General features: G+C 35.8%; 2 protein-coding genes across 2 annotated transcripts in view; one reads left to right on the top strand and one right to left on the bottom strand.

Annotated features, from left to right (window-relative positions):
• The window catches only part of LOC104755313 (lipase-like), a 7748-nt gene extending 6405 nt beyond the window's left edge, over positions 1-1343 (top strand). The window contains exon 9 of the mRNA XM_019239197.1: positions 1194-1343. Coding sequence (XP_019094742.1) covers positions 1194-1240 — 47 coding nt within the window. The 3' untranslated portion in view covers positions 1241-1343. The remainder of the gene's footprint in view (positions 1-1193) is intronic.
• On the bottom strand, positions 10887-12965 carry LOC104759155. The gene is made up of 4 exons (XM_010482117.1): positions 12396-12965; positions 12121-12306; positions 11435-12058; positions 10887-11348 (listed from the first exon to the last, which is right to left on the bottom strand). Exons 1-4 carry the CDS (start codon positions 12963-12965, stop codon positions 10887-10889), a joined length of 1842 nt encoding a protein of 613 aa, XP_010480419.1.

Here is a 13826-nt window from a genome sequence, read left to right as displayed (position 1 = left end):
AAAATAAATTAATGCTTCCAATATATTATGTAACATATTTTTCAATTTATCTAACACAAAAATGTCAAAAAAATATTCAAAAGAAAAAGAAAAAACATTAAACTATGTTCTATAATAGAAAAAAAAAAAATCAACCATAGTTATGAGACATATACAGGACATGATGGATTTTATGTCCTAAATTAGACATACCATCTTTCTGTTACTATTTTTTAATATAATTGTTTTTACTGATAACAAAAACAAATTTGATCATTTTTTTGTCTAAACCGAATTAAAAATAAATCAAATACTAAACTGATACAAAAAAAGTTTGGATTATGAATGTTAATAACATTTATTAAAAATATGTTTACAAACATAATCCGCATGTACGTAATAAATTATAAATGTGTTAGTAAATTTAGTTTTTAAAATCAACCCCGCACGTATGTGCGGGTCCGAATCTAGTTATTATTTAACTCAGGTAACCATATTGAATAGTACTATTGATCATAATATATAATTTATATAATCAATTAATCTTTTAGGTGATTATTATTTTGTCCAACGGCAAAGAATGCTCCGGAGTAGTTACTTTCTTCGGTGCACATAACGATTTAGCCGTCATTGATGTTTATAATGACGAAAATATTAAATTTCAACCTGCAACGTTTGGTATTTCCAAACACTTGGCGTTGGGTGATTTTGCAAAACAATATATTTGCCTGTAGAAATATTAATATATACATATATAATTTATATATATATATATATATATGAATTCAAAATAATTATTAATAATTTTTATTTAACTATTAGTTTAGCTTCCAATTAAAATTATTAATTATAATAATGAATACATTAAAGATGTAACAATTTTTTTTTTGGTTTCTAATATTAAAAAAAAAATTGCATATTTTTATTGGTTAACATCGTTCAACACCGGTCAATACTGGTCAACACCGGATTCTGATGAACGGTGTACCGGAATAAGATGGTTGTGATGTTTAGCACATGTCATCATATAGTTGGTATATGTGACCATGCAATACATATACTTTGTGTAGTTGGCAATACATTTTTGAAGTTGGGATGTGTGGCCATGTATTGAACAATACTTCGTGTAGCTGAGTATCTTTTTACCTATATATTATAATAAACTGATCACTGTGAGCAATACCGACCTGTATTCCTGAAACAATGAATGAGATCTCCTTCTTCTCCTCGTTCACCCAAAAGAAACAACTTTGTACATTGATCATTTTTAAGAAAAGTGTTGTAGGGTTGATATATGTTGAGGGCTTAAAGTTTTTTCTAGGCTATTAATTTATTAATACAGATCTCATTCATTGTTCTTCTTATTCTCTCTCGATTTGTTGTACTATAAAACAATACATTTTCATTATAAAAATTATAATATTTGTTATTTGGTCAATATTACTCTACTGCCTAATCAAATCCCTTACGAGCTACGGCTTATTTAGGAAGCAGACGCAGATTCTAGATCATTCATGGAAAGGCCAATGACGCAAATGAGCATAAGAACCAACAGTCAGAAGCTAGTAAGGCTATAAGGGACAACTAATTCAGCATATATAGCAAACAAGATCAAACGCCCTGAATTTGATTTATAGCTAGCTTTGATCAGTGTAGCATGATACTAGATGATACTAGAGTGAAAGAAGAGATATATACCACATTATTGCAGTCATTAGTTTTGACGAGATTAATACATTTAAGCCAGGATGAGAGAGAAAAGAGTGTCTTCTTAGACACAATTAAAATATTCGCATATACACGCTTGTACCTCATGGTCTTGTTATACTATTGTCTAAGATTTAATGACTTAATATTTATTTATCTGATTAGACTAAATCATAAATACTAATAATATATTATGGCAGAATCTCTAGTTGAACGAAGATTATCATAGACTATGGGTGCAAATGGTTGCACAATTGAAAAGGTTGAAGGAGTTGAAGAAAATTATTCAACCAACTTTCACCATTTGAATGGAAAAGGTTGAAGAAGTTGGAAAAAACTATTCAACCCATTCAACTTAAAAAGTTGAAAAAATAAACTAGTTCTACAGCAAATTTGTTCAACTTGTTCAACCACTATTTTGGAAATGAATGAGTTGAATAATGTTCAACCCAATTTTATTGAGCTTAATATTTTCAACTCTTTTAATTTTATGCAACTATTTGGAGCCTATGTACAATGGTATATTATTATGGTAGAACTTCTAGTTGAATGAAGATGATTATAGACTATGTACAATGGTAAACTCTACAACATCCTATTTTACGTTCAACATCATCTTCTTTCTATTCCATCTAATAATTCAACACCCAATCAATTTTTACACTCTACATTAGATTTGTTTAATAAAGTTCAACAATATATTCCCATCATTTTATTTCATATTCTTATTTTCATTTTTCTAACTACAAATTAATATGAATTAGTAGCTAAAATAATTTAAAGTTAGTTAATTATTTTCTTATTTTTATTTCATATTCTTAGACTAAGTCGCAAACAATAAAGGTCTTCAATCACACATAAAAAAAGAGTTGACTTGAAAATTGATAATCACTGTTTACGAGTAAGTAGAATAATTTTGAGTGTAGAAACAATCATTGTTGGTATCTATTTCATAAAAGATGATTTTTGTGTGTTTGGATCAAATGAAAGAAATCTCTATTTATAAAAGTATAAAAAGATGAATTTTGATATAGAAATCAAGAATAAAAATATAAATTTACTATAATATGATAGATCTCAAATAATTGGATATAAATCTATCTAAAAAAATTAAATAACCAATAATGGTAACAACACATGTCTTAATCTCTATATCACTCTTAACAACCTAAGAGAGGATGCCAAATGGATACTATCTCTCTCTTTTTGAATTCAGCATGTTGAACTTATTCAATTATGTTTAATCCACCTCATATTCAATAAATTTTTCAACACATCTTTGCAACAATTCAACAATTTTTTTTTTTCAATAGCACCATTGTAAGTAGTCTTGTAGTAGATAATCTTAAATAGTAATTATATTAGTACTTAAAGTTTTACTTGACTAAATTTTTTGTATGGGGGTGGAATCATTATAAATACTTATGGAAAAATACTAACATGTGCCAACAATGTATACAATATCACAAACTTAGAGTCTTTTTGTAGCATTAACTTACTCACAAGTTTTTTGACTAGGCAGTGGAGCAACATGACCAAATAACAAATATTATAATGTGATTTCTTATTGTGTTTGCTAATTCCTTATTGTGTTTAGGAAGTAATGAATTTCTTATTGTGTTTACTAATTCCTCTCATATTTTGATCTTGTTTGTCTTACACAAATTTGATTAAATTGTGTTTAGGAAATACACATGATGAAAAGTTTGGGCAAAACCTTTATTCAAACTGATTGTGTCTTAAAGACAGTAAATTACGTTTATAAATATTGTTGATTGTGTTCGTGTTTTACATTGATATTTGATGTTGCAAGACCGGATGCCCAGGACTTATTTGTTTTACGTTTTAACCATTACTTTGATTAATACTTTTCTTAACTATAGAAGTTTTTAATAAACTCTTATGTGATTTATCACTTTGTGGCAAGAATTGATACGTTTATAAAAAGATTAATAAGACAATTTTTTTTGGTGATATCTAATATAGGTATCTAATTTTTTTTATAATTAATTTAATATAAGTGTCTAAAAGAGATGATGTTGATATATAGAAAAACATTCCAAAGGAGAATGAGTGTATACAAATCTTATTTTATTGTTATTTATATTTTTCTCAAGATATCCGACCCCTCTGTATTCATTATTCACCAATTAAGCTGGCCTGAGTAAGTCAATAATTGTGAATTTATTCAGAAATAAAAAGACTTGTGAATGACTTGTTGTAACATTGAGGTAATCTCGTGTACGTGGTGGTGTTATGTAAAATGTCCTTACATTTACTCTAGTTTAATAAAAGCTTTAGATGTCAAGTGAAGAAAAGAGAGGAAGCGCGTAAAACCGGTTTTGAGAGATACCAAAAAGTACTTACTAACAGAAAAACTGTCCTTAAAAACTTTAAAATCTTACCAAAAACAAAAAGAAAGAAGAAAGAATGACTATACTAGGACATAAATCGATGTTTATTACTAGACTAGGTTGGTTTATTTTTAACTTACTAAACTAGTATAAATAAGTTGTTAAAAAGACGTTTAACCCTTCGTTAGTTGTTTAATTTCGAAGATGCCATTTAATTTTCAAAAAAGTGATTTATTTCGTGAAACCCTATGTATTCGTGAAAACCCTAAAGAGACTTCAATCGCTTTTTTTCTCTACTGGCGAAGTGATTGCGGAGGCGATATCGGCGGGGGTTCGTACGGAGATCTCGGTTGGTCGGAATTTGGGTGTAGATTTCAGTGGTGGGGATTCAGACAGAGATTTCGGTGGCTGGGCATTCAAGCGACTAGAAATTTGGTTCGTGTTTCCTTGGGAGATTGTGGATGAGATGAGTTCGTGAAGGGGAAATCAGGCCGTGTTGTGGCGAAATTGAGTAAGAGGCGAGAATAATTATGATTAATACAGTTTGTTAATTGTTGTTTATATGTAACGAATGGTGTGTTATTTTTTAGTATGTAGAATCGGCGTGAAGAAACCGGTGAGGTGTTAACTACGAACGTTGAGTGGAAAGTATCTGGGTAGATAGTGATGATGAAAAAATCGAAAGGTAAGTCTGTGATTTGAGAGAGATGTTTAATTTTGAAATTAGGTTTGTTGGATTTGTTTTGTTGAAATAGTTAATAGCGAAGATGGGAGGGATCTTGTATGGTACAGGATGAAAAGCTGAGCAAAAAGTATTGTTTTGTCGTTTTGGGGTGTTTTTTGGAAAAAAACTTTTCATAATCCGCATGTGTGTGTATGTGTATGTGTAGAGGGATCTTGTTTGTGTGTATGTGTACGTGGTAGAGTGGTATGTTGTGATAGAGTGATTTGATAGAGTTTGAGGGAGTTTGATAGATAGAGTTTCGTGATTGACTTAAGAATTGTCGTTTGTACAATTCAGTAAATAGAATCTAAATTAGTATTGTGTTCCATTTGCAGTTAAGGGATCAAGTGCAGAGAAGAAGTACCCTCCAAGGCTGTATCCTGAAGGGAAATCTCCCCTACAGAGACGGAGTATGCATCATAACTGCACATTGAGCAGTTTTGGATTTATGAAGGAGTGCATTGGGGATGATGTGTACGCGGATATCAGGGATAATTCGCAAGTAGGTGTTATCTTAAAACTAGCAGATAGTGACTATGTATGGTGGGCAAAGTTGGTGCACTACATGTTAACTCGACAGCTGGCAATAGAGAGGAGCTATGAGATGTGGGCATTGATTGAAGGGAGTCCTATCAGGTTTTCTCTTTATGAGTATGAAGACATATCCGGCCTGAACTGTGATATGATAGATGAAGAGGATAAAGTGGATGTTGATCACACTGAATTCTGGGCTCAGTTAAATGTGGATGTAGGGGTTGGTCCAAACTGGTTTGATTTGGATGAAGCATTGAAGCAGTGTAGGACCTCGCTTCCTGAATTGAGAAAGAAGATTGGACTGTTGTTTGTCCTTCATGTTGGTATATTGGGGCTATCTCGGTCCAGCAGGATTCCACTAGAGTATGCGAAACGAGTTCTGGATAGTGAGGCTTTTGAGAGATTTCCTTGGGGTCGTGTTGGTTTTAAAGAGCTGATTCAGTCAATAAAAGTTGTGTCCTTTGAGAATGATACATATGCTATACATGGATGTGTACATGTCCTAATGGTATGGGCTTTGGAAAGTTTGGTTAACTTTGGAAAAAAGTATGGGAGGAAAAGAAAAATTGATGATGATGATCTCGAAGAAGTTGTGCCGCTACTTTGCTGGGGTGGAGGCCGCCCAAGGATTACAGTTGAATCCACATTAGCTGCAGAGAAGAAGTTAAAGAAAAAGGTAGTATAAATTTCTCTAATTAATGGACATTTTTGAGGAAAATGTGATATTTTAACGAAACCCTATGAATGAATATATTTTTAACTGGTTGTGTGAACGTATAGGTGGACGTTAAGCATTTGGTTTTCAGACGTGAAGAGGATATATATCCAATGTGGCCAGGGAAAAATACTGTATTCGGAGAAGGTGTTGGTGGAAATAAGCTGTTGGATAATCTGCTACATGATCTTTTCCTCGGATGTGTAGATGAGAAAGAGTGGTCTTGCGATGCAGAGGAGGTTGTTTATGATAAGAAAGCGGAGAAGAGGCAGGCGGCAGCTAGTAGTGGAGATGATTTTGTTGACCCACCTCCTATGAAAAAGTATAAGGCGAGAACCAGCTCCTATGGTGATGTGAAGGGCGGGGAGAAAGGGGCATTAGAAGGCGTTTTACAGCTGTTGGGTAAGCTTGATTGCAAAATGGATGAAATGAATGAAAACTTTGGAGGGAAGCTGAAAAGTATTGGTGAGCAAGTGAAAGAGATAGAAAAGAAGGTTTCAGTCCTTGAGAATGATGTGGTTGAGTTGAAGAGAGGAAAAGAGATCTCGCCCGAGAAGGCAGAGTTGGAAGAGACGCCTGTTGAGGAAGAAGATCAAGTTGCCGACGATGAAGGATCAAAAACAGGAGAGGCTGGTGGTGAGGTCGAGAAAGATGAGGTTGGGTTGGTTTGAAATTCTTTTTAAAAACATATACATTGTGAAAATTTTTACAAAGAGAAGTGGTTTCTCTGTGCAGAATATTGCATAGTTGGTGGGCATTGACAATTTTGAAGCTTTACTTTCTTTCTTAGCACTGTATCTTCTTTTCCAATTTCCGTTTATGTTTTTTACCAAGCCAAGTTTTTCGTAAAAGTGTTGAGCTGAAGATATAAATCATATTGAATTTACACACATAATTCTAATCATGTCATGTTTTTCTATTAATGTCTCTCGTTTTAGTCATGGCTATTACAGATGAAGCAAACATCACAGGATGATTTTCCCATTTCATGTGTGTCCAAAAATCCTGCGAAGAAATTCAGATTGTCTCTGAAGAATATTAAAAATATGCGAAGGGCAGCACTTGATGAGAAGAAACTGAAAACACCCATTACAAAACAACCAGTTGTAGCTTGCCTTGAGGAGACGAGGAAGGAATTGACGACACCTAAAAACCAAGGTGGGAGACTTCTTACAAAGCAAAACCAACAGTTATCGTCGGATTCAGGTTTTTCGGACCCTATAGAGAATGCGGCTAGGAAAAATATTGAATTGGCTATAGACAAGTTGTATTTGTTGTGTAAGGATGATGATATTGGTAGTCCAAATAAAAGAGATAGAAACCTTGCGGCAACACAGCTTGACCCATACATTGGGTCATCAGTAGTTAAGCGCATTCTTAAGGGGAAGGTCCTTTCATCAGCGCATTATGATCCTTTTGAGAAAGTGTCTGCAGGCAAGGTTGACAAGTTAATGGCTTTCATAGACGATGAGCTGTTAATCTTCTTATTTCATATTGTCAATTTTACAAGTTTTTATGTTATTATTGAATTGAAGGTCTAATGTTTTGTTTAACCATTGTTTTTTTGCAGCGCAAATGGGCTCGATTCCTGTGACTCATCTGCTAATTTTTACTTAAGGATAATGACACCGAAGGNTGGGTTGGTTTGAAATTCTTTTTAAAAACATATACATTGTGAAAATTTTTACAAAGAGAAGTGGTTTCTCTGTGCAGAATATTGCATAGTTGGTGGGCATTGACAATTTTGAAGCTTTACTTTCTTTCTTAGCACTGTATCTTCTTTTCCAATTTCCGTTTATGTTTTTTACCAAGCCAAGTTTTTCGTAAAAGTGTTGAGCTGAAGATATAAATCATATTGAATTTACACACATAATTCTAATCATGTCATGTTTTTCTATTAATGTCTCTCGTTTTAGTCATGGCTATTACAGATGAAGCAAACATCACAGGATGATTTTCCCATTTCATGTGTGTCCAAAAATCCTGCGAAGAAATTCAGATTGTCTCTGAAGAATATTAAAAATATGCGAAGGGCAGCACTTGATGAGAAGAAACTGAAAACACCCATTACAAAACAACCAGTTGTAGCTTGCCTTGAGGAGACGAGGAAGGAATTGACGACACCTAAAAACCAAGGTGGGAGACTTCTTACAAAGCAAAACCAACAGTTATCGTCGGATTCAGGTTTTTCGGACCCTATAGAGAATGCGGCTAGGAAAAATATTGAATTGGCTATAGACAAGTTGTATTTGTTGTGTAAGGATGATGATATTGGTAGTCCAAATAAAAGAGATAGAAACCTTGCGGCAACACAGCTTGACCCATACATTGGGTCATCAGTAGTTAAGCGCATTCTTAAGGGGAAGGTCCTTTCATCAGCGCATTATGATCCTTTTGAGAAAGTGTCTGCAGGCAAGGTTGACAAGTTAATGGCTTTCATAGACGATGAGCTGTTAATCTTCTTATTTCATATTGTCAATTTTACAAGTTTTTATGTTATTATTGAATTGAAGGTCTAATGTTTTGTTTAACCATTGTTTTTTTGCAGCGCAAATGGGCTCGATTCCTGTGACTCATCTGCTAATTTTTACTTAAGGATAATGACACCGAAGGAGTTGTGGCCTAAGAAAGATCCGCGATACGGGTGGTTGAAGGATGCGGTAAGTGTACAATTTGTTTCCATTTTTGTGAATTATTTACCCCATTTTATGGAGACATCGAATATTGATGTCTTTTTGTAAACGTGACAGCACTTGTGTCCAATGATGCATATGCTTAGGAAAAGGTCTATGCAGACCGTGTCCCCCTTCTTATCTGATAGGATTGCCTTCCTAGATCCATGGTTTGTCAATCAATGGGCGCAAGACTACAAGAAGTTTGAGTGTGACAAGAATTGGTTGTTCCCTGAATCATACTTCAAAGTCTACAATGGTCTCTACCCTAATTACGGTATGACGAAGAAGAGGTGGGTTGATGATGTCGATGTTCTTTACTTTGCACACAACATCAATAATGACCATTGGGTAGCTGTGGTTGTGGACTTGGTGGGTCGACGAGTGAATGTGTATGACAGCATCTGCAGTTTGTATTCAGATGATGAGGTTATGAAGTCTTGCAAGCCATATATTCGTATGACTCCTGCGTTAATGCATTCTGTTGCTCCTCCAGAGAAGAAAAAAAAAATTAGTGCTCGAGCTTTCACGTTTTACAGGTCTAAAACGTGTCCTCAAAACCTTCAGCAGGGGGATTGTGGTATTTTTGCAGTTAAATACATTGAGTGTTTAGCTATTGGCATTTCGTATGAAGGTTTATCTGATGCAGCAATGCCTGCCATCCGATTAAAACTTGCAGCTGAGATATTCGATGAGGTTCCCGACACTGATTGCTTCATTCAAATGTCTGACCCTAATCCTCGTGGTTCCGAGACAGGTGGTGTTGAGTTTATATCACAGAGAGAAGCCTGTGTTTAATCAACAGAAAGTAGTCTCAAGTTAAGTCCGTCTTTTTGAACAGTTAATTGTCTAACCAAGGTTTTATGAATTTCTGCCATCAAACCCATATTCTTTTTGTAAAGCTAACAAAGCTGCATGTTCTTCGTGACAACGTTTAGAACATGCAACATTGTCGTTACCGCCGGAGCTCAAAATAGGAGCATTTTTTTTTTTGTAGATGGGTATGGCTTTTGTAACACGTTTACGCTTGATGGTTAGTTAATATCTACGTGGCTTTATGATTCAAATTACAGACTTATAAACCATACTAACATAACATTCATTATACACATACTTTACTACACATACTGGCCGCTAAGATACAATAAAAAATAAAATTGCTTAGACTATTGCGGTTTATATTAGACATATTAGCCGCTACGTTAATACATATTAGCAGTTTATATTATACATATTAGCCGCTACCATAATACAAAAAAAGAGACATACACTTATTAGCCACATAATATATTGGTAGTGGATTTATGGACCATACATACCTTTTCAACACATCTCCCGGAACTTGGAAGCATAGGTGAATGCGAAACAATGTTCACATATATCAAGTCCGTTGTGGTGCTCCAACCAACACAAAGGGGCAATTTCGAAATGGTAATAGCCGTCGAAGATACGATATCCAAGAATCCCCATTTCTCTAATTTGTGTTTCAACTTGGTCTGCGATCATCACAGCGTCGTGTATGTTAGGCACCTTCCTCAAGAATGCTTTCGTCAACAGGAGCCCATCTTCCAAAGCCCCACACATGATGAGCATCATAGCATATGCGAAGTGTGCATAAATGTTCTTGGTAGCGGTTTCACCAAGCATATCTAAGACCGGTTGTGAAGGGCCAACTTGAGTCAATATTCGAAGTGACTCGACATATTTTGCTGTGGGATGTCCTTTTTCAAGACATTTCATCAAGAAAGGCCTATACGAGGAAGAAACATTAGCGAGGTGACCATTGAAAATAAATTCATCCAGATCTACCTCAGACAAGACTTCGTCGGAGTAAACAAGCTCTTTGTACGCCGGTCCAGCAGCTATAAAAGGACCAAGGTGCCGAAACCCTTGCTTCCCTACACGGCGGATAATATCAGCAACCACATGCGTTGGAATGTAAGCCATTTTTAGTTATCTTTTGGTCGAGAGTGCAACAAGTGAATACTACTGCAAGTTGCTTATATAGAGCCTTATTCGTGAGTAAATAAATTTTACAGTTTCCGGTTGGGAAGATTAAATTTCCCATTTAGCACACACCTAACTTTGTGATTTGATAGACTATTAAAGCGCCATGTGGTTACAGTAGACTAAGAGATAGAGCAGAGTTAAAATCAATCAAGTCTTACAAAACGCAAACGAAAAAGGCAAAAAAATACAAGTTAAACATTGCATGTTTGACGATTGTGCTCGGTATGCCCACAGTTTCCACAACAATGGGCTTTCCTGGGCCTTTTACTCTGCATGGCAATCTCGTATGGCCCTTTAGCTCTAGTCAGCTTCGGTCTTCCAGATTGAGTCCTCACCGGTGGTGTTTTCACTATTTTCTCAACAACATTGTTTGGTAATGGGCATGATTCATCCTTCGGCATAACTGACTTCGCATAACCAAGGCGTAGATACTCTGTTCGAAAGTATTGATGGCACTTAGAAATCCGTGAGACATTAGCAGTCTGTGCGGCAGCAATTGCATGTATACACGGGATTTTATCAACATCGAACATACGGCAAGAACACTTCTTCTGGGATAGATTGACCACATGCATGTTTGGCCCGCTTCTAACTTCGTATTGGTTCTGGTCGATCTCTTGCACATCTAGTAAACTAGCTCTAACAACTCGGGCCTACCAAACAGACAAAAGTTAGTTAGTAGATGTTTAAGTAGGGATAAGCAACGACAACTTTACAAAGGCAAACAATATTATCTTACCTGGAGAAGCTCCTCAACTTGAGTTGTTAGAACAGTTGTCATCAGCGTAGCTTGTTTCCGTCTCGCAGCAAACCATCTGGTCAACATCATCCGTATCTCCTCTAGGAGGCTAACTATCGGATACTGTCTAGCTGCTTTTAAGACATTGTTAAGAGACTCTGCTATGTTGGTAGTGGTTAAGTTATATCTATCACCTGGAAAGTGTACCCGACTCCACTTACTTACATCAGCCTGCACCAAATACGCATGTAGGTCTGGGTTCACCTGATGAATTTGATGAAACAATTCATCAAAATCTTGTAGCCTATAAGCAGTTGCAGCCTTCTTTACCAAACCAAAAGTCTCAGAACCTTTAAATCTAACCAGAATATTTTTGTGGAGATGGTAAGTACAAATCCCACGACTAGCAAGAGGATACACTTTTCCTATTGCTTTCCCGATGGACTTATGTCTATCCGATATAATGGCAAGCCCTTCATCATCTTGAATAACACGGCTGAGTTGTCTAAAAAACCATTCCCATGAGTCATCATTTTCCGTATCAACCACAGCAAAGGCTAGAGGAAATATGTTGTAGTTGCCATCTTGTGTCGTCGCCATTAGCAACGTTCCAAGATATTTGCCCTTTAAAATGTACCGTCAACCACTATGACTTTTCTCATGAATAGAAATCCATCTATGCTTGCCCCAAATGCTATGAAAACAGATTTGAATCTATCTAACTCATCTACTTCTAACCTAGTCAGAGTTCCTGGATTTTCTCTTCTAATCATGTATAAGTACGAAGGTAGTTCTGAATATCCACTTTCATAACTACCCCTTACTAATTCACGGGCACACTTTAGAGTACGATGACCTTTCCAATAACCCATCTACAACAAAAACAGGAAATTTTATAAGACCCAATATGAACCCAATTAATATAACCGTTTTCAGCACATGTAGAGTTTCATACACTTACCTTTATACCATACCGTAGATTAAGGCTAGCAGCAACATGATTTGCCACAACACCAGATCCTATACCACCGACGAATTCTTTGTAGAGAAAAGCCAATATATCTGGGGTTGCTTTTCTAGACCGTGCAGACCTTTCGGTTACTGAACAACTGTGTTGCCTTTGATAAATCCGAACATGGAATATTGGAGAATCACCTATCGTTGAAGCTCTCACCCTCCACTGACAACCACGAACCCAACATTTTACAATATACAAAGTAGGCCTTGATTCCGGCACATAAAAGTCAAACTTTTGGACCACACTTAATATCTTCAGTCGAACCAACAAATCTTTTTTCGATTCATATGTTTGACCAACCGCTATATCAATATCTCTGATATCTAATTCGTCAAACAGACTGCGAAAACTACAATTCCTTTTAGGAAATGAAAAACCTGAGTCTGCTACACTTATTCCTCCAATTTCCTCTTCGTCATCCTTCGTTTCCAATACTGCATTTTCCTTAGGCAAACTATACTCTTCATCCCCAGAACTTGCTCCATCTGGGTCATCGAAACAATCAAACCTCATTTCGTTGTCTTCATCTTCTCCTTCTTCCTCGTCTTCTGCCTCTCATTTTTCCCCACACGCCTTCTCTTCAGACATATCGTGACCAGTATCCATCTCCACTTTGTCGTATTCCCCACTTGTAGATTTCTCCTCATCCCTTGGATCGACGATTTCAACACACAACCGACTCACTCCTTCTCCTTGACTTTGTTGGATGAGTCCTTGAAATTGTCGCCCATTACAAACAAACACCGGCGGGGTGTCCTCTGGTAAGGATAACGACCCACTCTTCGGTGCTAATTTGTATGATAACTTCACCTCACAAACTCTTCTGTCAAACCCAAAATCCTCGTACACCATTCCAACAAAATCCTCATAAGAAATTCCTCTCCGCACTCCTATCACTCTACAACCTCTTCTTACATCGACTCTAAACAACCAACGGTTACTAGAAAATAACCACTTCCCACATAACAAAGGGATCTCCAACATTTTTTCAACAAATTAGGTTAAGAAATTGGAATGGACGAGATAGGCTGGACTAGGGAACGCAGACAAGGTTTTTCCTTCTATCAGTTTTATCTTCAGGGCAAAAAAGTCTTTTCACGTAATGGGGAACTCCATTTAACCTACAAAAAATATGTTAGGATTGACCTAACAATCCAATAACTCTATCACCACACGAAACGATAAGTCTACGAATCTTATACCATTTTTGTAAGCAGTAACTCTATCATAACATAATTTAAAAACTCTATTCTTACCCATAACTCAATCAGGATTGATAACTCTACTGTCACTATTAATAAGTCTGCCATATAACTCAATTCTACATTCTTACTCTACCACCACTACAATTAAGTCTATCACCTATCTCTATTT

The sequence above is a fragment of the Camelina sativa genome, chromosome 17 (genome assembly GCF_000633955.1).
Source record: "Camelina sativa cultivar DH55 chromosome 17, Cs, whole genome shotgun sequence".
Classification (NCBI taxonomy): domain Eukaryota; kingdom Viridiplantae; phylum Streptophyta; class Magnoliopsida; order Brassicales; family Brassicaceae; genus Camelina; species Camelina sativa.
Note: the sequence above shows the minus strand (reverse complement) of the source record. Positions and strands in the feature narration are given on the sequence as shown.